Raw genomic sequence first — 27321 nt, forward strand, 5'->3', positions numbered from 1 at the left:
TTTTTAATTCCTTTATTTTAACCTGGTATATTACACTGAGTTTGTCATACTTAATCAGCAAACCGAGTAAAGATAAATATTTTCTAAGGATAACACAAATGGCATAATACATCACCTAGATTTTATTTTATATTATTAAAAATAGCATTAGTTAGGGTATGTAAATGTACATTTTATAATTAAACTTACTGATTTATATATCATAGAAAAGTATAAAACACCTCTCTTCCAAATAAAGTTTTATTTACACCATGGTAAACAGAACTATGGGCACTTATCTGTATGTTCCTCATCGGCATGCAAAGCATCTTGGGAAAGACTACCTACATGAATGAGTAGGAAGCTTTTATCTAGACAGCATTACAAAGTTAGGATATAAAGTATTCTGATTGTTGATGTGGACCCATTTTTTTTTTACATAGGGAAGTAAAACTGATGTCATTTGTTTAAAATTATGCCAAATCATAAAATTTATTAATTCTTAATTTTTTGAACGTCCTACCATATTTTAGAAAATATTTAAAGCAAATTGATGCATATCAGAAATGAGCTACCATCAAAGCCTATTAAATGTTATTGCTTAAAACACTTAGTCTCTTTGCTTTAGTGCTTTGTATATCAGATCCTCAAATGTTTACCAAGATATACATTAAATGATTAACAAGATTTTGGCAAATATTACTGTATTAATGAAACAAAGGTGGGAAAACTTGCCCATATTTATGGAAAAGTGTTACCCTATATGGAAGCTGAGGGGGGATACTTGGGTTCTAGTGTCTGCTCTGCCGGGGATCCGATTTCTTGTGACCCTGATGGGAGCCAGTTAGCATCACCAAGGCTTTTCTTCCTCAAGGGTAAAATGGGAATGAAACTTCCATCCCCACCCATTACACGGTGAGGTTGTGATGATGAAATAAAGTTGAATGTTTGAAAATGTTTGGTAAACGTAGATATAAAAGTATATATTCAGTACCTTTAATTTTGTTTTGTTAGTATTTTACATTACATTATTATGAAACAGTCAAATTTATATTATATTATTATGAAACAGTGAAATTATTATGAAACTAGAAAAAATCAAAGAGTATGGGGCACCTGGGTGGCTCAGTCTGTTAAGCGTCCCACTTGGGCTCAGGTCATGATCTCACGGTTTGTGAATTGAAGCCCCACGTCAGGCTCTGTGCTGACATCTCAGAGCCTGGAAACGCTTCAGATTCTGTGTCTCCTTCTCTCTCTGCCCCTCCCCTGCTTGTGCTCTGTCTCTCAAAAATAAATAAATGTAAAAAAACTTTTTTAAAAAGAAAAAAAATCTAAGAGTAGTATAAGCAATGCCATGTACCCTACACCCAACTTTAACATATCATAAAATGATGCTATATTTGCTTCTGATGATTTTATGGAATAAAACATTACAGGTACAAGTTGTACCCTGTCATGGTTTCGTTTCATTTCCTCTTTCTTAGGAATTCCACATTGTTTTATAGATGAGTTGTAGTAATTTGATCCTCTTCAATTAGGCTTTCTACTCAGTTTTCACAGTTCATATATCCAACAGTTTTACTCCAAGAATGAGTATATCCATCATGATGGCTTTTAACAGAAGGGCAAGCCAATTACATAGATTTCCAGAAGCACTCTATCTAGTCATTATCAAGAAAACCTATAATCAGACTCTATTTTTCTTGGTTTGTTCCCATTCTAGATGTTAGTTGATGCTAAGCAAAAATAAAGAAGACGTTCTTTTAAGTGCATATATACAGTAATAAAGATAGCTCATTGAAAATAGTTATTTTTCATCTGTTTTGAGGGATAGATAACCTAAGAACAGAAGCAATTTCATAACTTGATTAAAATTGCAATTGTAAGCAAATCTGGATGACAAATATGAATATTTACTGTAATGGGAATAAGGTTAATATTTTAAAACAAGGTTGACAGGAGAAAAATTGTCTTAGTTTGCAAAAAGGAAATTTGTTTCTTTAAGTGAAAATTGAGGTCAGTAGGCCATAGCTCTCCTTGCTCCTACATGACTGAAATGAATTAAATAATGCAGCAGGAAAGCAGTACCGAGCAAACTAATGACAAAATTATACTGAAAGCTTGAGTAAAATCATTATATGTTAGCAACATGTATTTTGTGTAAGAAAATATGAAATTTTAAATGTGTGTCCACTTCACTTTGACTGTCTTAGGATAGAAAAATGAAGTTCTTTTCTCTTGTGTTCATTAAAATCTCATGGTCCTTTTCTGGGGAGCAAGGGTGATAACCACCATTGGGACATATTCCAGTTTGGGTGGCTGCATTCTGTCTACTTAGTGTGATTTCAGTGTGATTGGGTTCTTCTGAAAGACTTGTTCTATACCGTAGAAGCACTATCCACCCTCATATGCTATCCAGAGGGAGCATTATTTTGTAGAAGGTGAACCTAATTTTGTTTTGTTTACTCTTCTGGATTCTCTTAAGTGAAATAATGGTAGTGACTTTGCTAATCATGTGCTGTGTTCTAGGCATCGTGGTAGATGCCCTATATCCACTGTCTAGTCCATAACAACCCCTTGAAGCAGACCTCATTTTCACTATTTTACAGGTGAGGAAACAGGCTCAGAATGGTTGTAGAACTTGACCAAATTGGCCAGGCCAGCAAGTGGCAGTTATTATATGCCAGCTCCATATTTTCAGTAGTGACATTTTCAGTGATATATTTCAAATATATTAATACTTGATGTGATATTGCTACCATATATATGCTGAATCTTATGATTCGTGACCTTAAAAATAAGTGGGCATGGGAGCCTGCTTTCAGTTGACAGAATGAATAGCTCTTTAAGCCTGTTCCGTGCATTTATATAAACTGAGACATGCATAGAGAGCTGTATTTGGCTTTTTTGGTTCAGTGTGAATGCTGGCAGTTACACTATGGAAAATGTGAGTGAAAGATACTAATGAGTATAAGGTGTATTTTAATATGTAATTATTTATTTACATGTAGGCATATGCCGAACAAAGTATTAACCTATACATATATTACATGTAACTTCTCTTTGAAGAGTTATATGTAAATAGCTATATGTCACCACATTGACATGGTGATCTTACCGAAACAACCTTATATGATTCACAGAAATTAGTTAATCACTGTGATTTTTATTACAAGTCTTCATTCTTTAGTCCTTTGTGTCAAGTTATATAATACAAACATGACCCAAGTTGTAATGTTCTCAGTGGGTTGTATTTATTCGTAACGGCTCTTTTTCCCTCCATCACAAAAGGAAGAAATACGTTCCAGCATCTGAAAATACTAGTTCTATCCTATTACTCTCTTCACACATATTGGTTCTCAGAGCACAAGAAATAAAATCAGCACTAAAGCTACCTGGTGACCTTTACAAGAAAATTCTTTGAACATAAGGGATTGTGATATCAATAAACTAAATTGAAAAGTATTAAATTTATGATATGATACAGCCTCTCTTTGGGCAGGGACCGAGGTGGTCTTAATGTTCCTTTTTTCTGCACCCACATTATCAAAGTAACCTTTCTACGCGTTTCTCTCTAACGATGACATTTATACTTTGTTGCGTTGATATGAAGTAACATGGATTGCAAGTGTGAGCAGATTACTTTTAATTGCTGTGTAAAAATGATACGTAATTGAAACAAAAAGCATTGTTTCCAACCCTAATTTTTTTTTTTCTTCAAGTCCGTCCTGTCAAGCTGAAAGCATGAAAGTTATTTTCTGGTGGTGTGATTAGATTGGGGCTGGACTCTCCAGCTGGCAGGCCTGTCTGTGACTGGCGGCGGCCTGTCCCCAGTGCTTGTCATTTCCTGACATGCCTGACAGGATGGGGACAGCCGCCCCAGACAGGTTCATTAGATGGTGTTTTCTACAGCTGGGCTAAAAATAAATAAATAAATAAAAAGTCTGTGCTTTGTCAAGGCCCAAGCTGTAGGGGCCCTTCTTGTTGGTTTAAGCCAGGGCCTTGTTTTGACAAATTTTGATCTGTGCGGTTTTTAGATTTTCTGACACATTTTTGTTTCCTTCCCCTTTGGCCTGCACTTTGTGCACCCTGCCTTGTTGCTGCTTCAAAATCCTAACATAGTCTTCCCAAGAGAGAAAAGAACCACAGGTATTGAGATCTTAAAAGGAAAAAATAGTGCGATGCTCTATAAAATAGCAATAATTTATTTCCATGGTGATCTGCACAATGATAGGAAAAACAATCTTGGGACTTGGGATAAGCCAATTACAAGAAAGGTTAAGAGTTTTTCCACTGCCAGAAACATGCCATCTATGTGAGAACATAGTATCGTTACTAGCAGTCTACACTCTCAAATGCATTGCTCTTTAGAACTGCCAGAAATTTAAGCAATCTTCATCCTTGGGCTTTTAGGAAGCTGACAGAGTTTTCTGCCCGTGCTGATAGGCTTTGATGTCAGGAAGGGAAATTATAGCAGATTACAGAATACCTGCTAATTAAAATCAGAAATAAATTCCAAATTCAAATTTAGAAATGTTTTTCCTTGTCAACGCTGGGGACACTTTTAAGGTTAACTGGACTTGACAAAAATCGGTGTGCATTTGAAATGTACATGCATAACCGAGTCGTAATTTATCATGTTCATTCCCACATTTAAACTTTTAAAACTCTAGGGCTAGAAAGGGAAAAAACAAATCTGTAGCCAAGAAATTATTCTTTCCGGGTTGTACCTGCGATTAAAAAGTAGATATTGACATCTTTACTTTATAAACTTATTAGCCATAGCCTCTTTACTATGGTAGTTTCGGATTGCTGTTTTCCGTTGGGAGAAACATTTGATCTTTAATTTTTAGCCAGTAGAACATACCCAAATAGAAAACATTTGACCGTATATGTTGATGTAACCTTATTGCTACTGTTATCTATCTTTCCATTCACATGCAAGATACAAAATGCAATACTGTTTGTGTCTCTTGTACGTTGTCACTGGTGTAATAAACAGTGTTGCTGAGAAAAGCGAGCTCCTCATTCACAGAAATCTTAGCCCTTACCTTTCCTTTGTATTGTTAGTTTCTGCTGCTTTAGTTCCCCGTCTCTATGACAACTGTTTAAATTGGGATGGGCAACTGTCATCTGCAGCATTACCGAGAGAAAAGTGTTAGTGAGCACACAGTTCCCATAGATAGAGCATTTCAATATAATCCAATTTTAATTGAGCTCCAGAGACTTTGATGTGCTGCAGAAGGTTGGGAGGGAGCTATTCCAGGGAGAAATTAAAGCAGCCCAGCAAGGCTTCTCTACTCCAGACTGTCACCATTTTAAGTAAGCATTAGCATCAGACTTAACCTGCCCCTATGGAACATCTCACTTCCTTCTTCAGCTTTTCACTGATTCATTTTGCCATATGTAAAAGCAAACCACTTTTATCTCCTTATATATGTTTTTACACCCATTTGATTAGGCTTCAAAAGCTTGTACTGGACCTGAGATTCATCTTACGCTGTCTATTGGACTTTGCTTCCGTGGTTCATAAAAGAAAAAGAAGGTAGAGTAGGGATTAGTTTGAAATTGTCAGCTACCATATATTAAACTTTCCTTTAAATATTGCTGTGTAAAACCCTATATTGGAGCTAAAAAGTTGAAGGTAGTGTAATTTTTATTTAGCTTTGATTTACCATTGAATTTCATTTTAATGCCTAGATGCTTGTGCATTTATGAGAAGCTTGGATTTTTATTTCAAAATGCATTGAAATATCTTTTCTTCATCACATGAAAAATGCCTTTCAGGCAAAGCTACTTTAAAGCAGCTGAACACAGGCACATCAGTCCTTCATGAAGAAAGCATGAATCTTTTTTTTTTTTTTTAATGAGGAGGAAAATGGATATTTCCCATCTATATTGAAAGATCTTTTTAAGTATTTTGAAATATTAACGTTGAATATACATTAGGTATTTTATTTATAATAAAATGACATAAAACCACAATGTAAATTTAAAAAATTAAGCGAACACTAAATACAATGCTTGTGATGTTAAAAAGCTTTGTTACAGGTATGGTGAACTTAAGGAAGTTATTACCTGTTCATGATAGACCTGAGATTTCTAATCTTATATATATTGGCACATGTACAAAAATAAATTAAAAATGCATGTTGAGAAATTAAGTAAAATTGTGACCGTAATTAGAAATTAGCGTATCCACCATCATAGATACATCTAGATTTACTTGTGCATTTACTGTAAAGCTAATGAAGCTTAGGCACCAGGGTCCTTTGGTCCACAGAGCCTGTAACAGATGGAAGTTTCTGAGACACTGTGTAGTAGGGTCAGTTCACTCAACTGTTGTAAGAGATCTCAGAAGTAAACAAGCTTAATGTCCAAAGCTCTAGTATTTGTTGTGATTTTTCTTTTCTCATTCTAAGTTTTCACTTACATAACATACCAAATTTTTATTTGTAACTTTGTGTTCTTTTTCTTTAAAAAAGGCATCCCCAAGAATGTAAGCTTATTCCATACTGTATTTACTTTATTGAATTACGCCCCTCCCCCCATCCGCTTCCCTCCCTCTCCCCCATTGGTTGGCATTTCCTACCCATTTTTTTTTTTTATTATTATAAGCAATACTGCAGTGAAGAATCTAGTACTACTTAATCTTGCTTCATCTTGCACGGGGTGAATTCTAAGAAATGAAATTACCGGGTCAAGGATATATGTATTTGAAATTTTGATAGATAATGCCAAATTTTTCTCGTTATAAGTTATACTATTTTATGCTCCCACCAGCAATGTAGTGAGTGACTATTTTCCCCACAGCAAGCTCAGTATTATTAAACTTTTAGAATTTTGCCAATCTCCTAGATAAAAATAGTATGTCTGTGTCTCCATATAGTTTTAATTCTTCTATAGGTAAAGTTAACCATGTTTGTAATCAACAAAGAGCTATTTGTACAGTGTTTTCTGAGATTTATCTGACTTTTTTTAATGTTTATTTATTTTTGAGAGAAGGAGAGAGAGAGAGAGAGAGAGAGAGAGCACAAGCAAGTGGGGAGGAGCAGAGAGACAGAGGGGGAGGGAGAGACTCCCAAGCAGGCTCCAAACTGCCAGTGCAGAGCCCAACATGGGGCTCGATCTCATGAACCGTGAGATCGTGACCTGAGCCAAAATCAAGAGTCAGACGCTCAACTAACTGAGCCACCCGGGTGCCCCTGCTTCACTTTTTTTAAGCAAAATTGTACTGTTGTCCTAATGTCTATAGGAGGCAATTATTATCCATTGTCTCAGGTATGTGTTTGTCTCAGGTACAGTTTGTCTCAGGTATGTGTTTTTGTGTATTAGACATCATATAAACTTATATATTATGAAAATTATATACATGTATGTATCTCCTCTTTTCTCTATTTACCATCTAGATTAAACTGTTTTTCCTCTATGGAATGTCCTCCCAAATTTTACTGGCACCAGTTGTAAGAGTACGAATCTTTTAAATTTATCTACCTACCCAATAAGAATTGTCCAGCTGTATTAATACATCATGGTATATTTACTATATAGAATTACATACTACAAGGGCCACTGCTTTGTAAATTAGTCTACTATGTGGATGTCTCTGGTTTACAGTTTTATTTCTTTACTCAGACTTGAGTACTGGAGAAACATAGTGGGGTTCCATAGAGCTACACACACAAGTTGCACGCCAGACATGATGCCCAGTGCCAGGGAAATCATTCAGTGCCAATACGGGGTTAAGACTGAGACTTATAAATCCTCTATCTCTGGAGAAAATATTATTAGGTTTACTTATATTATTAGTGGAGAGCAGAACTTTAAGAAATTAGGTATTTAATGGATTTATATGTTATTCACTGGCTATCATTTCTTTAAGGTCATCCAGTGTAGGTAGGTTGATTGTTGTTGTTATTGTTCACACATTTTATTTGCACAAGTTCATGTTTATATGGGTGATAATGAGCATAGTGATTGCTTTCTGTTTAGTCTGAGCTGAACCTCTGACTTTTTTCCCCAATACTCATCTGCCAGTAACCCTAAACCTAGAATCCAGTGACTGAGCACCATTCTCTCAGTCACTGGAGCCAGAAACCCTTGCAAAGATTTGATTCCTTTCATTTCTTTATGTTGGCATAAAACGAAATGAAAACACACAGGTCTTATTAATTCTGCCTCATAACTATGTTTACTCTCTTTCCCCTCCTCTTCCTCTCTTCAGCAATTGTCTTAGATTAGACTTCCTTTACTTCCCACTGGCATGGTTCAAACTCCCAATTTAGCATCCTTCCAAATCCTTCTCACCACTTCTAGAACAGTCTTTCTAAAATGCAGATTTAATGCTACAACTACACTCCTTTCAAGTGGTCTCAGTGGCATCACACTTATCATTAGAGCTACTATTTATTGAGAGCTAAGTTTAAAATCAATGTCTCCATTAATCCTTTCTGCAGTAAATGCTCTGGAGAGCCTCTTGCCTCCATAGAAAATAGATAGATGACCATATAGAAAGATGACCTCTGGTACTTATTATACTGGAGACACCTATTAAACACAGTGACCTATTTAATGTTTTTTTGTTTTGTTTTGTTTTTTAGCAACCCAGTAAAATCAAATTCTTATATCACTCAATTATCAAGGCTTTCTATAAAGAGAAAGTATGTGCTGTGTAAAAGAAGGGGCCATCTTTCTCTTGTTCACTGGTGTATTTCCATCACCTAGCACAACATCTGGAACCTAGTCGGTGCTGACTAAATTGTTCTCTGATGAATAAATGATATGTGATGCTAACAGCCTTGCCTGGGGACAGAGTACTTGCTCATGATGTTCAAATGAAACATAGAAAAGGAAAATTCTCAGCAAAATAGTATTCTGCTGCAAATAGCTTTACAACCAAAGAGTATAAAGTAAACAGTAGAAGCAAGTCTTAGAACATTATAGTAATAAAGAAGAAACTGCGGGGAGGGTGATACCTAACCCTAGAATTACTGTTTTCATTGCCTTTACAAGTTGGGAGACCTCTAAACCCTCTTATTGCCCCCCCAATTATATATATTTGTGTGACATTCATGTACAAACAAGGGGTGTTTACTGAGCTGTTTACATTTAAATTGAGTTGTATTTCTTGAAGAGCTATTAATTATCCCGTAATACAGAAAACAGAGAGTAGAAGTAAAAATACCACAGGAAGTTCGGTAGCTGAAATGTCTCTAGCTGAAGCAGTAAGAAAAAAATTTTTTTAAGATTAAACTTCAAACACAGCAGACAGAACACTCCAAGACATCTAGTACAAACTCTTGGAAACGACCAGATTTAGTTGAACCACTGGGAGATGCAGAAGCAGAGTTTGGATCAGAGAATGACGTACAGTGGAGAGGGACCTGAGCCAAGGCCACAGCAGGGACTTGTTCTCATCACCCCTGACTGTTTCACGAAGGTCCTGGTGGGGAAGGATCATGAGTTCATTTGTTCAACACACTGATGTAGCCTACCTTTGTACCAACCTCTCCACTAGACACTGTATGTGTTATTTCACTTAATACAACAATTCAGTAAAGTGGATACGATCATTCTTCTCTTATGCAAGTGGAAACTGTCTCCGTTATGTGAAGGAACATTCTCACGTTACACAGTTCTGAAGTGGTTGCATCAGACTTCGTCTGTCTGTCATCCTCTAAAATCCAAGTTCTTTCTGCTCCGGTCTGACATACAGATTTATAAAAAAATTATAGTCCGCCAGACTAAGTGCTAATAAACTACATACTTTTTGGTACATACTGGTAGTGTGAGAAAATGTGTCAGGGGTAACACCAATACTGTGGTGGCAGATACACATGAATATAACCTCCAATCTAAAGGACTTCCCGAATACAAATTCCCTACGTAAAGCAGGTTTCATTCTATAGCTGCTCTTTGGGAGACAATGATTCTCCAAGAGTTCCAGTTTTGAAAAAGAAAAATTCTCATGAACCCCAGCGATGCACCTGTGAGTCCCCAAGAGTACTCAGGTTTTCAAGGGAAAACATACTTATAAACTCTGCACTTACATTTTATGAAAATAGCTGTAGGTGGCTAATTATCGCTGCAAAAGAAGTCTTTAAAACTTGAAAATAAGTCACATTCATATTGTGTTTCTTGTCCCTGATGAGCCTGGTACCTACGTGACAGATAGATACATGATAAATGGTAAATGTCTTTTGAGGAAACGCTTTTCTGAGCAGTAAGCTTAATAGGACTTGATCAGGAAGACAAGGAAGGAAAGCTATTCTAGAACACATACAAAGTATGGAAATGTTTAATGTTTGCATATTTTTTAAAAATTTTAATATATTTTTTAGAACTGTTTGGGTTTATAGATGCTTGAACAGACAGTACAGAGTTTGGTGTGTGTGTGTGTGTGTGTGTGTGTGTGTGTGTGTGTGTGGTATTAGTCAGGCTTTTTCCTTCTTCAAAGAACAGACATTAAGGTTACATCAGACAATACGAGTTTGTTTCAGAAAACTTTGGGCTGCAAGTAATACAAACCCTAATTCCAATAGTTTTATAGATTTGTATGTATTGTGTATGCATTATAAAATATCAAGTCCTGAATTGTACCGGTCTCCAGGGTTGATTGCTTTAGCTATCTCTATATGTTTTCCAGAACCCAGGCTCATTCCCCATCTCCATTCTGTGACCCTTGGCTTGTCCTCATTCTCACATTCAGAGCAGCGTGGGCTTTAACATTTCCCCAAATCCATGTAAGCCCAGGAATATTCACAGGAAGGAGAAAGTACCTCTTCCATTGGTTTCCTCTTAAATCTGAGGACATTTTTACGAACTTAATCTACCCCTGGGACTGACCATGGGGTCAGTGTGCCCTGACTCGGAAGTGCACAGAAGAGAAGTCAATAACCGAACACAGTCAGGGTTCTGTTGATCAGGAAAGTGGAGGGCGGGGGAGGCAGGAGTGGATTCCGAATGGGGCAGCCATAGTGTCTATTCCAGAGTTTTTATCGTAGGAGAGCATGGTAATGTACAAATGGCAAATTCTTATCAGGCCTTCTGAAAAACTGGAATTTCATCCAAGTTCCCTGACCTGTTGTTTTTTTTTTTTAATGAACCTCCAACCATTACATTACATCCATTAACATTACAGCTCCAGTTACTCTGTATCTTTATCTTTTTGCTACCACAGACAAACTGACTCTAAATATACCTTTAATCCAGTCACTCAACAAATTGTTTACTGAGCTTTGCAATGGGACAGGCACTGCACCAAGCAGTAGAGGTACAGTAATAAGTAGAAACAAATGGTCAAAGAGTGGGGGAGATTACGTTAATAAAATAAATAAACAAATTTGCAAAATTATATTTGTGTTAAGTGCTGGAAAGAGAACTTCTCTCATATACGGTGTCATGAGACTCTGTGATGGTGGGGGAGGTTACCTAGCAAGAGAGGGCAGCTGCGAAAATAAAAAGTAAAGAGAGCTCAAGGATGAGTAGAAGTGAAGTAGGCAAATAGGGGATGGAAGATATTTCCAGAGAAGAAAGAATATGTGCATTGGCTCTGTGACAGGAGACAACATGGTATGGATAAGATATTGAAAGAAGACCCGTGGGTCTGGAGCCAGGAGAGCAAAGTGGTACCAGATGTGTCTGGTGCAGGAGATTGTTACATCTACCGCTAGACCCATCTTTTTTGGTCTTGGCTTCTGCTTCCTCAAAATTCCTGCTGCTTATGATTTCTGGTGACTGCTTTCTCTGCCTTTTGGCTTCCTCCCGCCTTCCTGTTAGAGTTGTCTCTGAATATCTCACATTCAGATCATCAAGACAGATTATTGAATGGTGTCAGCCAGTCAGCATTCGTGATAGCATGGTTCTGATGGACAGATGGGATTTTTACAGCCACTAGCTGTGGCCATGCTACTTAGATAAACTACTTTTATAGTGGTTGTCCATCCTGGTCCAGTCCACTGTGGCCCAGAGTTGTGGGGTCACAGGTAACCAACATGCTAAAAAAGGAACTCTTCAGGAGGGGGTACCTTTCGTCCTGTCCCAATACATCATGAATTGGGAATCGACTCTGAACTGTCTTGATATGACTGCTTTTTTTTGTTGTTGTTGTTTTTACACATTTTATTTTTTGTTTTGTTTTCAATATATGAAGTTTATTGTCAAATTGGTTTCCATACAACACCCAGTGCTCATCCCAAAAGGCGCCCTCCTCAATACCCATCACCCACCCTCCCCTCCCTCCCACCCCCCATCAACCCTCAGTTTGTTCTCAGTTTTTAAGAGTCTCTTATGCTTTGGCTGTCTTCCACTCTAACCTCTTTTTTTTTTTTTTCCTTCCCCTCCCTCATGGGTTTAAGTTAAGTTTCTCAGGATCCACATAAGAGTGAAACCATATATGACTGCTTTTTAATTAATATAAACCGTATAAATTATAACTTTTTCTGCACATGTGTGTTAATAAATATTGATCAACAAAGACATTTATAATTAATTACTACTATTAAATTATTGCTGTGGGCTGGGCTCTGTGCTAAGTATGAAAAATGCAGAGATGAACTGAGAATTTTTGCCCTCAGTGAGCCCACAGGTTAGCAAGAGACACCAACAAGTAAACTGATAATTGCAATAATGGTTTGGTAAGTGTCATAGGTAGGTCCAGGGTTCCCAGAGGGAGCAGCAGCCTCTTCTAGTCCAGTCATTAATAGGAGCTAATCAGAAGAACAAAATAGGGAGACATCTACCAGACGGAAGAAACACCATGTGCAAGGACACAGAAGTATAACAGAACATGACACATTTGGGGGCTGAAAAGTGTTCAGGATGGTCAGGATCTTAAGAACTAGGCATAATGCACATTGTGGCTCAATATGGGGTTTGATACTACCATTAATAATAGTAGTTCACACTTATTAAATATCTACTGTGTACCATAAGTATATACACCTTATATAAACTATTATAAAAAATTTGAAAACAAAAATTTAAAAATTAAAATTAAAAAAATTAAAAAATTTTAAGATAAAAATCTTTTAATGTGTTAAAAGATTTCTCTCATAACATCATTAGATCTCCAGTCAAAAGCAATTCCCCTTTATATCTACTCTGTAGGTTAGGAATGATTCATTTCCCTATTGCAACAATGACCGCAAATGCCCCGTCTAATCTTGTGTCATTTCTGACTGCACCTAAAACTCGACTCTGAAATATTTGCAAAAAGGGAAAACAATTTGTGCTGACAATTAATAGTATCCACAGATCAGACCCTATTACAAAAAAGGTTCAAAGAAAAACCTGTAACCCAGAAATCCAAATGATCTCATATAGAAGGAAAAAAAGCCAAAACTGGAGATGCATACATATAACTAGTTTAAAACTTGACATCATACAAAACAGTACAAAGGAAGGTAACATATTCAGTATGTAAATGAAGTAAATTCTAGAAACCAGAAATAAGCTTTTTTCCAGTAGTGTAGAGTTCTCCCTCCCCCTACCGCATTCCTCCCCTTTGTTAAATAATAGCAGAGGGACAAATACAAAATTTTAGAGTTTGCCAAATTTGAGAAAATGAGAAAACACAGCCAAATATATAATAGTTACACATGGGGACATTCATGAATAGGACAAAAATGAAGCAACCTTGCCAATACCATTTTTAATTTTGAGAATTTTACCATAATTTTGAGTGTGCGTTTGAAGATGAAGTAGGCACAGAGGACTCCAGCTGCAAGCCCAAGTTTGTTTGAAAATTAAATTTTAAATATTTTCTTCAGAAAAATTGATTGAGTTTCCTCCATGTGCTGCTTCTGTAAGGAATGTAAAATAGACTACAACCTAGTCTCTACCCTCAAGAAGTGTCCAACTGTTACAGAATGTATATAATAAAATAAGTGAATTTAAAAGCCTTTGCCATGATGTGAGATACTATTGGAGAGAATACAAATAATACTCTTTTGAAAGGGTTCATGGTTTTCTACTAATGACAATAAAACAGCATTTGCATAGACTATTGGAACCACATCTACACTGAAGTCACAGCAGTGATTTTCAAGTGCAAATTTAATCATCTCACCTCTTTGTTTAACATAGGGACTCTCTGTTTTTCTCAGACCAAAAGTTCGGACTCCAACATGAATTACATAATATTTCCCCATGTCTAGGTTCCCCACCCGCCTTTTATTATTCTCATTCATTCATTCATTCATTTATGTTTCACTTTCCTCCTCTTTACGATATGTGTTCCAGACAGCCTGGACCCATCCCCCAAGGCACCATTTTTACATACATCTTGTTCCTTCTGCTTAAGAACCTCTTCTTTCCCCTTTTGCTCACTATTTGTGATTCTCCAGCAGACTACGAACTCCTTGAGGTGAAGGATTCTACCCCTCTTGTTTGCCATCAGCTCATGGAGGTCAATCGGTAGATATTCGCTGAATGAAAGTCACTGAAAATAAATACAATTGATAAATGATGAGGACAGGGTTGGTAGAAAAGAGCTGGCCCATGTTTAGATAGATAGAAAGATAGAATGGAAGAAGCCTTCTCAGAATTATCACTACTGACAATGAGAGTGGCAGCTGATGTCCCAAAGGGTTGGGCTTTCTCATTACAGCTTAGTAGTATGAGTTCAGATAATTTCTAGAATACAAACTGTCACTAAGGAAACAGTAGCTGTGACTGTTAGTTTAGTAGAAGTTTATTTGCTGTGGTCCAGCTTTTCTCCTCCCTTGCTGGCAGTGTTGTATATGTGTGTCTGTGTGTCTGTGTATGTCTGTGTCTGATAGGCAAGAATTATAGTTCTAGGTTAACGTATGTTTAGCACTTCCTATGTGCCATGCCCTGTCCTAAGCATTTTTACAAAGAGTTATTCCATTCAGTCCTCATAACCACCCTATGCAGTAAGGTATTATTATTTCCCCCAAATCTTAAGATAAGTAAAGAATTGAAAAGTAGCTAACTTGCCTCATGTCTCACAGCTTGTGAGTAATATAGGCAGACCCTAGGGTGACTTTAAATTGAGGATAGGCAGTTTCCTTTTAAAAAAAAATAGTTACAAACAGAGAGAGGGAGGCAAACCACAAGAGACTCTTAAATGCAGAGAACAAATTGAGGGTTTTTGGGAGGTGGGGGAGAGGGGAAAGTGGATGATGAGCATTGAGGAGGGCACTTGTTGGGATGAGCACTGGGTGTTATATGTAAGCCAATTTGACAATAAAGTATATTAAATAAATAAATAAATAAATAAATAAATAAATAAATAAATAAATAAATCGAGGATAGGCAGGCACATAAATTGATGAATTACAGCAAAAAAAAAAAAAAAGCAAGGTTATTAAATAAAAAACTCTCTGTGAATGGGCTGCCTAAATTTTCCCCGCTGGAGGATGTTTCTTGACCCTGCAGTTTTAATCCATATGCTGATAATGGCTGTGTGTATGAAAATCTATAACCTCACAAGTATAGCAGTAATAACGTAGATTGTTTCATTTTCATTGAGAATGTATTTTCTGTAAATCCTCATCTTGCCAGCTTGATTTCTTGAGCACTTTTGTTGGGTTCACAGTTATGCCTCTTGCAGTGTTCCCTATTTTCAATTTCATATTACTCAATTATTTATTTCATCAAGATTAAGTATTTTCCATAAAAATTTTCTAGGGTTTGATTCAGTGATCAATTTTTCAGTCTATATTAGATTTTACTGATTATGGTGCTTGCCCTTGACAGTTTTATTTTTAATTCATTATTAATTGAACAAAAAGGCCAAAGTGAGACTTTTGCATCAGCTCTTTGAGGATTTCTTTATTGTGCAAAGCTGGTCTATCGCAATTGTCCCCTAACTTTTTTTTTAACCTATGCTGCAAAAAATAATTTAATAAAACTATATACAACCCAATATTGTATGTCAACCATACTTCAATATAAAAACAAAACTATTCACCACCCTGCACAGGTTTAAGTTCACGTCTAAAATTTTTCTTAAGTTCAAATATTTTTAAAAGCTGTAATATCCAGCATGTTCTAAATATTGATAGTTTAAAGTAAAATTGTTATGTCATTGTTCCATGAAAGGGAGATCTATACTAAATGACTTCCAAAGGCCAAAGAAGCCATAAGACTGAGGAAAAAGACCAACAAGTCCAGCTTGATGAGAAATGGTTTGTTTAGGAGACTTAACCGAGACTGTCTTGGGCAACTGCAAGAGAAGTACCTCTCCTGCAGCCCCACATCCCTGTAAAACCTGCTTTTATAGCTGTGGAGGCTGGAAGTACATGGTGAGGGGCCACCCAGGGGAACGTTCAGGAATATGTGTGTGTGTCATACCTACCCCTATATCTGGGGCAGATCAAGAATGTTATGCCCCTGAGAGTAGACTTAAGGGTGTGGTTAAACAAAAGGAAGGAGTGGGGGGGGGGGGGGGGGGGGGTGCTGTGCTCATGAAGTTTCCCATCACAGAATGGTCATCTTGGGGAATTTCTCCAAGATGGTTGGTCTGGTTCACAAAATCCCTTTTCAGATATATTCAGTAGGATCAAATATATCCAATAGAATAGTGATTTGATTTCTGTCATCACCCATTTTAAATCTTTTTTCAAATGGATATTTCATGTAATTCCTCTTCCTCTGAACTCATATTTCCATTTGCTTCCCTCCCCAAAATTTACCTAATCTAAAATATCTTATCCTTTTTTTTTTAATGTTTATTCATTTTTTGAGAGACAGAGAGAGACAGAGCGTGAGTGGGGGAGGGGCAGAGAGAGAGGGAGACACAGCATCCGAAGCAGGCTCCAGGCTCTGAGCTGTCAGCACAGAGCCCGACGTGGGACACAAACCTATGAACTGTGGGATCATGACCTGAGCAGAAGTAGGATGCTCAACAAATGAGTCACCCAGGCACCCCATAAAATATCTTATTCTTGAAAGTCTTTTATTGATCACTATATTATACTAATCTGTAAAAAACATATACACTTATAAATTAAAGTTTTAATTTTTTTAATTCCTAAAACTATGAAATTTTAAGTATTTAAAACTTTTATTCTGGAATAAATTATTATTAAAAATAACATAGCTTACAATCATACAAGAATAGAAATATAATGTAAACTTTGGAAAATAGCAAAAAAATTAAAATGCTATTGGAAATTCATCTCTTAATGAGATGAATGGTTAATATATCCACATATGAATATTGCTAGAACAGTACAAGGATCAATATTACAGCTACTCCTAGCTTTCTTTTTTGTAGATGTGTTGAAAAACCTTGTTCACATAAATCAGCAATGTTATAAGATTTTGTGCCATTTCTAAGTTGTACGCTAAAAACCACTCAATGATCTATAATCAAAAATTATTTTAAATGATCTCTCCATTATCAACTCAATTAGATCCAACTTCAATCTTTGCATGTAAAAAATTGAAAAACCATCTGAGTTGCAAAAGGATTTTTTTAAATCTAGTCATTGTAGGCATGCACTTTTCAACATCCCCATTAATGTTTTGAATTATCCCTTATTTGAGGCTCCTACCCCCTCAATAGATCTTATTACCCCAGGCAATACACCATAAAGAGTCCCCATCCCCACCTTTTTTTTTTTTTTTAATAGAAAGGGCAATAAGAAAGACACGAGAAAGGGAAGCTGTACTTCCCTCACAGGTTTGGTCTTGGCCAGATAGACTTTAAGAAGTTGAGGATCGGGGCGCCTGGGTGGCTCAGTCGGTTAAGCGTCCGACTTCAGATCAGGTCACGATCTCACGGTCCGTGAGTTTGAGCCCCGCGTCGGGCTCTGGGCTGATGGCTCAGAGCCTGGAGCCTGCTTCCGATTCTGTGTCTCCCCCTCTCTCTGCCCCTCCCCCGTTCATGCTCTGTCTCTCTCTGTCTCAAAAATAAATAAACGTTAAAAAAAAATAAAAAAAAAAAGAAGTTGAGGATCTGGACGCTTATTCTGTTACATTATGTGTACCTAACTTATCTCTCAGAAAGTTATTGCATTGCCCATTTAGAAGATGCTGTTCCATTGTGTTTCTGTTTCAGTCTTTCCATGCACATCTAATTGTTTACTGTATCTTATACTTCTCCATGCCTTCAGTGAGGAAATAGCGTCACCAAGAAGACATTGTGGTGGGAACAGGGAGGAGAGAGTGGCAAACGTCCAGCTGTCTTTGCCACTCCCTGCATCCTCACCCCAGTGTACCACAACAGCAATTATCAGTCAGAGACGCACTTGCACAGGGTCATTTTAAAACCCAAGCTTCCTCTGTCTTGTGGTTTGGCTTTCCTTCTAGGCCTTAGAATTCTCTCCATTCATCTGGAAATGGAAAAGAACACGCACCATCATGTAGAAATATAAACCTGAAACTACTTTTGAACTATTCCATCTTGAATACACTGGTTATATCCCATATCATTGAACGTTTATGCAGAATTATTAAAATAATGAGGACTTGCAACTTTACGTTGTGTTAGACCCCTTTAATTAAACTGTTCAGGCTACAAGGACAAGTCGGTTAGATATGACAACCTCACGAACACTGAAAAGGGCATGTCCATCCAGCCTTCTGCAACATTTTCATCAATTCTTAACAGAAACTGTAATCTGCAGCAAAATTCAGATTTTTCACATTCAAAGAAAAAAGTGTTTGTAATACTTGTTCTAACATAGGTGTTAGGTGATGTCGAGATCAGCAAAGGTATCACTAAACAAGTACTTTTTAGGTTGCACAATATTCGCTGCCTTAAGAAGGAAAAAAGATGATGAAACTGATTTGACAGCCCTAGACATGTTTCTGACAACATATACGTGTCTGATTCACATGAGTGCACACGAACCCTAGTTTTCTTCAACAGGATCATCAAATAATCTGTGTTAAGCACACATCTGGGCGAGGTGGTTTACAAGGGGTCTCTATTACATTTGTGTTATATTGCTTCCTGAGTGATCCAGTTCATAAGTGAGGGGGGCAGACCTCAGGGAATGAGGCCAGTGTGGAGTCTTTCTCCCTTCACTTCTTTTGGGTACTAAGCAGTTGGCTCAAACTAGTTCAGTGGTCACTTAAAATCACAAAGTTCCCTAAGATTTGGGATCCGAGATGCTTTAATATTCTTGTTTATGACCTACATGATGTCATGAATATTATGTGTATTCAATTTTCAGAAAACAAAACTGAATTGGGGTGATTGATTAGATTTCCTAGTATATTAAATAATTTGGAGAAGCAGGCAGGGACAAACCAGATAATGTAGGAAGGTTGACTTAAGAAAGAAAACAAAAGCCACAAACCTCAAACATAGATAAAAGTACATAGTGGTATAGAAAAATACCTTGGATTGTAATGAAAAATGAGCGTAAAGAGTTATTACGGAATGTCCTGAAACCCATAGAACATTATGTAACTAGTAAAGGTATAAATAAAATATAGTCAGTCTTATAGTATCAAGTCATATGTCAGATCTGGGCTTGAGGCCCAGGTTTTTAATAGAAAAATGACATGAACTCAATATTTAATCAACTATACATGATAATATTTTACATTTCTGAAATACATACAGATTCGTTACACTCCTCATCACTTGCCCAAAGTTATATCCTAACTGGTCTCACAACCTTCCACCACAGCCTCCACGTACTGCCAGGCAAGTGTCGGAAAATGTCACTAGGTTCCCTCTGCCAATTTTGGGGGCTTTCTCGTTGCCCATGAGCAGAGGAGAGTAAGGAAGGTTGTGCTACAGTCTAAGGACGCCTGTGGCAACCACAAAACTTATCTGAGTGCTAGTGTTACAGCAACGGATCACCATGTTTTACATTTTGTTTTCCATCCTGTCTGTATTAACTTCATTACAAAACATTGTCAGTTACTTACCAGAAATAAAACTGATGCTCAAGAAGGGTGCCAGGTGATATTCTGTGACACACCTCAGTACGCATTTTGTTGAAGTGAGAGGAGTTAGGTTTAAAAGTCAAAATACTGTAGCCTGAAGACCTTGCCTAGCCCCTCTAGAGTGAAGGACTCCTTTCTGTGGGGGGCATGGCCTTTCAGGATGAGGTGTAGCTGAGTCCAGAGGTTCCCCAGGGTGAAAATTAGACTGCCACAGAAGAGAAGCCAGAAAAAAAACTATCTAGTTTTTTTCTGATCTTGACTCAAAATAAAGTCAGGAGAGATGTCTGGTAGGCTCAACCATTAAAATAGTAAACATGAGAAGTCTGGAGGCCAAACTAGAAAGCTTTATGCAGTTCAGCCAAGGAGTCGGAAATGCACACATTTGTAAGATTTCTCTGTAGCTTTCCCCGTGTGTGTTATCTCTGTCCATTTCTCTTAGTGATTTATTGAGTGGACGAATGTGTGTGCACCAGGCACTGTTTGAGGCACTGTGTACTGAGCAGTAAATAAGACAGGGTCCTGTTCTCATGGAACTTTCATGTTATAGGGGGAGGACAGAGGAAGAAACAAATAAAGAAGAAAATAAGTAAGTGCCATGCACAGAATTAAAATAAAGTGCTCTAATAGAAGAGACAGTGGAGGTTAGTATGTGGTGATTTGACACTGGATGCCAGGAAAGGCACCTCACAAGAGGGGATATAGAAATTTTTTAAATAAAATATTTTAAGAGACTTTCATTCCATATACAGTCTTCAAGGAAATGAGAAGGGAAAGCAGGAACTGGTTTGCTATTTAAAAATGAAGAAGAAGGAGAAGGAGAAGGAGACTCCTCTAGGCTCTATTGCATTTTGTTGGCAGGGAATTATGACCAGTTCAGAGCATTATCTTTCATCAGCCATCTTTAAGGATTTCCAAAGCTTAAATATAACATAGGTTACTGTAAAGTAATTAGGAAGGTTTTTTTAATAAAGTTGTAAATAGTTATATTTACATAAATATATATATATAATTTATAATATATATGTGTATATATGTACATACATACATATATACACATATATATACATACACACACACATACATACACACAGCCCCTTTGGTAAGGGCCATACAGTTATCCAGATGATATTGTCCTTGCTCAGAATAGCTTTGGACCTTTGGATCTGTCTTTTGGAATTTGCTTCTTGAGCTGTTTACTAGCTACTAGCAAAATAATTTTTAGTTTTAGTCTCTCTCCTTTTACTCCTCGCCTCCAGGCTTTACTGAGTTCCTCTGATTGTCTCTGTCCTTTTTTCTTTCTCCTGAGGGTCCCTGAGGACTGTTACAGTCCCAGCCTGGAGCAAAGACAGTAGTGGTGGTGGGAGAACTGATTGAGTTTGTCTATCAGTCTGGATCCAGCAGGAGAGAAAAACCACATAGCAACTTAAACAGGGAAAGTGTAATGTGAATAATTATAATCTAAAACTATCACAGGAGATCAGAGTAACAGGGAATGATTAGTAAGAAATAAAAAGAGCTCTAAAGAATGTAAGAATAGCATTGGAAATGAGCAGCCCCTACTCTTAGAGGCCCCCCTGGGCTCACTGGGGAAGGCATGGCTGTAGCTTCTTGGGGGGTGGAGAAGTCACTCTGGTGCTCTGGCGGGGGTACGTGCTGGAGCTCTGTCCTCTAGAACTTTTCAGAAATCCACCCTCTAGGGAGCTGGTGAAACTGTTCAGGGGAGAGGTTCAGGGGAGAGGCAAGTCTGCTGCAAAACTGCCTGGGGCAGGGGGAGGTACTGGAAGAAAAACTGCCTGTCACTGGGTCCTGGTGGCCATCACACCCTGCAGAAGCCTGGCAGTGGAGAAACCCCAGTTCTTCGGGAAGCTGCTGAGTGAGCGAGCGCACCAGCCCCGGCAAGGAAAACCCCTTCCTCCCGCCTGCGGGTTCTCTTCAGTGTGCTTTCCTGACAACACTTCACATCGTGGCAGCTAACAGAGCAAAAATAAAGGGTACAGGTTCATTTTCACAGAACAAGCAATTAAGGCTGAATTTGGAGCTGGAGAACCATCCAGTGACGGCCGGCAAAGCTGGGGAGACAGTCTCACAGGGAGCACTCCAGAAGTTCGACTAACTCCTGTGTGTTTGTGAATGGCCTGCCTGCTATAAGCGAAATAATGGAAAGGAACACTTGGCCAAATATTCATTGCATCATGCCCAAAGAGAGAAATAAGTAAAAATAAGAGTGTGTATGTGTGTGAGTGTGTCTGTCTCCATCCTCATGGCGTAACGGTTTTCATATAGGGGCGCAACACAGCCTTCCTGACAAGGTCTCTCCTTTTTTATGAGATTATACACATTGTACTGCTTTGGGTTTTCAAACAGCCTTAATAGTTTCAGTTTTTAGTGAACTGATGGTCATGTGGAAGAAGTTTTTGTTGGTTTGGTTGTTTTACTTGTCCTGAAATTTTTCCTATCCGACAAAAAAGTTATCAATCTTGTATCAGTACTCTCCCCATTAAAAAAAAATTACACTGGTCTATGAAATTTGAATCTGGGGAACATTGCACCCAGCTGAGAATGTATTAGTATGAATTGTGGCAAGTCACTATAACCCTTTTGTGAAATGTATAGTTTTACATTTAGAAACCCAAACACAGATGTCACTTTATGCTCAACAGTAAGGACATAGAAGCTTATAAACAGAACTTAGATAATAGCTCAGGCCATGCACTTAAGGTTCATTGTCGCTGCTTAAACTAACCAGTAATAGTATTATTATCACTGTTTTTCAGATGATGAAAATCAGATGGAGTTAAATAATTTTTCCAAGGTCCTCTAACTGCTATATAACAGAGCCAAGATTTGAATAGGAGTCTGACTGGCTCCAAAATGTTTCAGGATTTAAATAGATGTCTGACTGCTTCCAAGAACTTTCTAGCATCGAGGGAAAGACAAAACTGAATTAAGGAGTTAGAAAGAAAATGGAATTTTCACAAACTAAAAGACCAAAGTATCACATATTATATATCTTTTCCCAGAGAAAGGAAATGTAAAAAGGGAATTCATAACTTGCTTTTAAAGCTTAAGGAGTATCATGCATGTAGAATTCAACTAGTTTTGATTTCACCAGAGCAAATTTCAATGTGGTAGGTTGTACAGAGTGTACTAGTGCAAAGAGAAACGTATTTTGTGTTGTTAACTTGCAATGGTGTATCAGGAGGGACTGCATTTGTTTCAGATTTGCCTACAGTGGCTTTATCAAATATGGACTGATCTGTGTCATGTAACAAGAAGTGCCGGTGGGGTGGTTGCTGACACTGTTTCACTAACTCAATATTAGGGCCAACCTTGCTTCAATTTCCTTGGCCTTGCTCTCCTGGTTATACAATTGCTGCTGCAGTTCCTGCCATTACATCTCTATTCAAGAGAGAAGAAAAAAAAGTGTGCCAGCTACATATCACTCATTCTGTCATCTTTTCGGAAACATCCAACCGACTTTGGTTTTGTTCTCATTAGCCAGCTCGGGGTCAAATGTCCTCACCCCTAGTTTCAGTGGAATTTGCGAAAGCAAGGAATAACTTTGCCATGATTGGCTTAGACCGTGGGTCAGCCAGATTGGCCCCAGGACCAAATTCAGGCCACCTCTGTTGTTATTAATAAAGTTTTATTGGAACACAGCCACACGCATTCATTTATACATTGTCTATGACCGGTTTCACTCTACGATGGCAAAGCTGAGTAGTTGTGATAGGGGCCATATGGCCTTTAAGGTCTAAAAATATTTGCCGTTTGTCCTTGTACCAAAAATGCTTGCTACCCCTACCTTAACCAGTCATGACCCATTGCCTGGTGTTGACCACATAGACACTGCTGCTAACTGGGCTTCCAGTAAGCAAGGAAGAAGGAAGAAAAGGAATATTGGAAAAGAACCAACAGAATATGTCAAGTTACCTTGCCCAACTAATTATATACAAGACCAAAAACTATAATGTATATCTGTTTTAAGTCACAGGGTCACTTTGAATATATAATTTTTCTGCTGTTCATTTCTTCATGAGCCAACCAAGAAAATGCAGACAGGTAGAAATTTTGCAAATGCTGTATACAGAATTGGATGATTGGCAGTGTTGTGATATATCATGAATCCAGGAAGATAATCCCTAATTTACTGACTTTTATACAGCACTGTCTAAGATATTGTCAGACTAAGTCTTAGACACACATTTCACTGGCTGACACTTCCCTTTCAACTATTTATTTTAGGTTCTTGCATACACTGAAGGACTTCACGGAAAATGGATGTTCAGCGAGATACGAGCTGTCTTTTCAAGACGTTATCTTCTACAAAACACTGCTTTGGAAGTATTTATGGCAAACCGAAGTAAGGCCCCTTAAATATTATGAAATGTGCTCATATTTGGATGTTATTTATTTACGTAGAATGATACGGTTTTCATTTTTCCCTGCTGTATTTCTCTCTCTTTGATACGCCCTCCCTAAAATAAGAAGAAAAATTAGTTTGTTTGAAAATGTTAATCCTAGATTTTTCCTGGATAATGCTGTACAGAAAGCTGATTTTCCATGAAGATACATTACCTTGACAAATACATCATGAGAGGCACTTGAAAATGATTTCTAAAATTGATGGTTAGTTCTCCTGTGGTTTTCTAACTCGTGTTTTTTCTTTTTCCCACAGCCTCGGTTATGTTCAATTTCCCCGATCAAGCAACAGTAAAAAAAGTTGTCTATAGCTTACCTCGGGTTGGCGTAGGGACCAGCTATGGTTTGCCACAAGCCAGGTAATTATATCATATCACGCATTATGTATGGTTCGTTAACATATTTTAATCCTAGTATGACAGAAATATAAATAAGGTTATACCATTATAATTATTTTGAGAACCAAGGCATTTTCTTTCTCTGCAAGTCATTTGTAGGCAAAGAGGCTGTGAAACATCTATTTTAAGAATGACAGAAGAGTTGATGTATAAGTTTTATTTAACACCTATATAAATGAGGAAGTAAAAAAGTTGATTGTATATCATAGCTCGCACATCATTAGGACATTTTTGCTGAAGATCTTACAAAAAACATACCAGAGCCTCATGATATTTGTGATTAATTGTTTCATGATCGCATATAAACTGTTTGTATAAATGCTGCACATAGATGCTTCTTCATGAAAGTAATAAAACTCTTAGAATTTGTTGAGGTTAATAGTTATGAATGATGGTGTGGTTTTAACCATTTCCTAAATGTTTCATCTTGGTATTTTAAAATACAATTTTGAAATCTTATTTTATCAAAAGATACTAGTCTAAGAGAAAACATAGTAATTATGTGTATCACTAATATCAGTCAGTTTTTAGCTCCATGTAACTGAATACCTATCTAAAAGTGGCTTAAACACTAGAGTGTTTTGCTGTTTGAGCCTTACTTTATCAAAAGTCTGGAGCTAATGAGTTTCCAGTACTGTCTCTGACGTTCAGTGATGTCAAGACCCTCAGTCAGCCTCCTGGTCACAAAATACCCACTAGTGTTCCAGATAGCACAGCTTCACACAGTTGCATTAAAATGGGGAAAAGACACAAAGGGTTTCTCCTCGAGCCTCTAGGTTTTAGGAAAGAATATATTTGTCAGTAGCCTCCTGCAATCTTTATCTTAGGTCCCTTTGGCCTGAATGGGCTCACCTTCCTGTCCTTTGAACAATCACTGCCAAAGCGAAGTGAGTTAACTGGCTTAGGCGAATCACCCTCTGGGTAAAACTCAGGGTAAACTGTACCTCTGAAGTCTTCGCCACCTCCTGCTTGAACAAAACAGTTCCCTGTTGGCCAGAAAGAAAGATACTGACTTGGGACAGACAAACAACAATGTCTTCCACATCAGTCACTCTGTCCATGAGAATTATTGCAGAGCCCAGCGTGGATGGACAGGAAAACTAATCTTTGTGTATCTTCCCTTAAATAGGCTACAGACATTTAAAAGACAGGGACTGTGTCTTCTGTATCTTTTAATCTATAGAACCTAGCACAGAGCCTAATTGCTGAGATGCTTTTTAGGTGCTACTCAACTAGAATTACCTTGATTTACAAAGCATCTGTTCTCGTATTAAGCTCACAGTGTAAGACCAATTCACTGACATGTATGTACAAGCTCAGGATATTTGCTAGGAGAATGACAAGATTAAATTAAGACATTAGTGGATAATGAAGAAATACTTATGTAGAATACAGGTCAGAGGAAAAATGCATTTAATCTATCGAAAAAAAGAAAATGAGGTTAGTTTTGCAAGACTTGTTCTTACTGAATCGAAGCTGACTCATGTAATCACTGCTTCCTTTCCCAAGTGCTTACAAACTGTTCGTTTAATCGTCAATTCAAGGATTTTTCCAGGAATTGACATTAAGAACTGACAAATAGGTCTTTCTCCTTTTTGAAAATGATCTTCTGCCTCCTGACATCTTTCTCAATGATCATGATTCTTCAGAGATTACCCATACAGGTTTCTCAATGATGTGTGTAATTTCCTTCAGTACTCTTGGACTTGCCTCGACCTGGATTCATTTAAAACAACCGGAAGTTCTTTACTCTCTCCCTTACCTAGTATGAGTATTATTTCCCCTTTAACCACAGTTGGTCTCCCTTTGACTTTTGGAAGATCATCCTTCTTGATGGCAAAACTGGAAACAAAATAGATGCTTAATAGTTTTGGTTTTGCTGTTGCTTCAGACAGCCATTCTACCTTAAAACCCTTTTTTCTGGTCCTTTGGCTTGCCACTGCCAATGGCTCAATGCATTCTTAGTTTCCTAATAATATCCCAGAAGTCCAGTTTTATGTATTTCCTGTGAGATATAGCCTTGGGAGCAGCAGATAGGGGTGAGAGGAACACTGAATCTGGGCTTGCACCTGCCCCTTCCTGGTGAGGTAACAGTCACAGAGCCTGATACGCTGAGTGGGAACTTAGTTGAAAGAATGAATAACACTAGGCGAGAGGAGTGACATTCTCATCTGCTATAAAATGGAGACACTATCTTTGAAAAGAGATGTTTTATGAAAGTCTTGAGATCATAAAGTGAAGGCATTTTGTAAACTGTAAACACACATACACACTATACACGTATATGGAACATGTACGCACATAGATAAGTAGGGAGGTGGGTAGGAGGGTAGGTAAACAGATAGGTGCACCTACATCCATAAACACATGTGTGTGATATGTAAGGCCCTGTTATATTTACAGAATTGTCAAAGAGAAGGGATGATGTGTGGCTCCTACAAGTGGAAGCCTTCCAGATGACAGTGTTTTGATAGAACCACGAAGGGCTTCATTCTCGGCTTTGTTTTCTTGACATTGGGTCTTACCGGTTTAAGCAGAGTTTATCAAACTCTAGGAAATTTACTCTAAACTAAACCTACAAGATTTATAAGCAAAATTTTATCGGGGTGCCTCGGTGGCTCAGTCAGTTAAGCGTCCAACTTCGGCTTAG

At 37.6% G+C, this 27321-nt stretch overlaps 1 protein-coding gene across 8 annotated transcripts in view; it reads left to right on the forward strand.

Annotated features, from left to right (window-relative positions):
* NBEA (neurobeachin) overlaps positions 1–27321 on the forward strand; it is a 683574-nt gene that overhangs the window by 528432 nt on the left and 127821 nt on the right. For all 8 annotated transcript variants that reach the window (XM_042952224.1, XM_042952367.1, XM_042952503.1 and 5 more), the window contains 2 exons: positions 24097–24214; positions 24530–24632. In XM_042952224.1, coding sequence (XP_042808158.1) covers positions 24097–24214; positions 24530–24632 — 221 coding nt within the window. The remainder of the gene's footprint in view (positions 1–24096; positions 24215–24529; positions 24633–27321) is intronic.

Source organism: Panthera leo, chromosome A1 (genome assembly GCF_018350215.1).
Source record: "Panthera leo isolate Ple1 chromosome A1, P.leo_Ple1_pat1.1, whole genome shotgun sequence".
Taxonomy (NCBI): Eukaryota; Metazoa; Chordata; class Mammalia; order Carnivora; family Felidae; genus Panthera; species Panthera leo.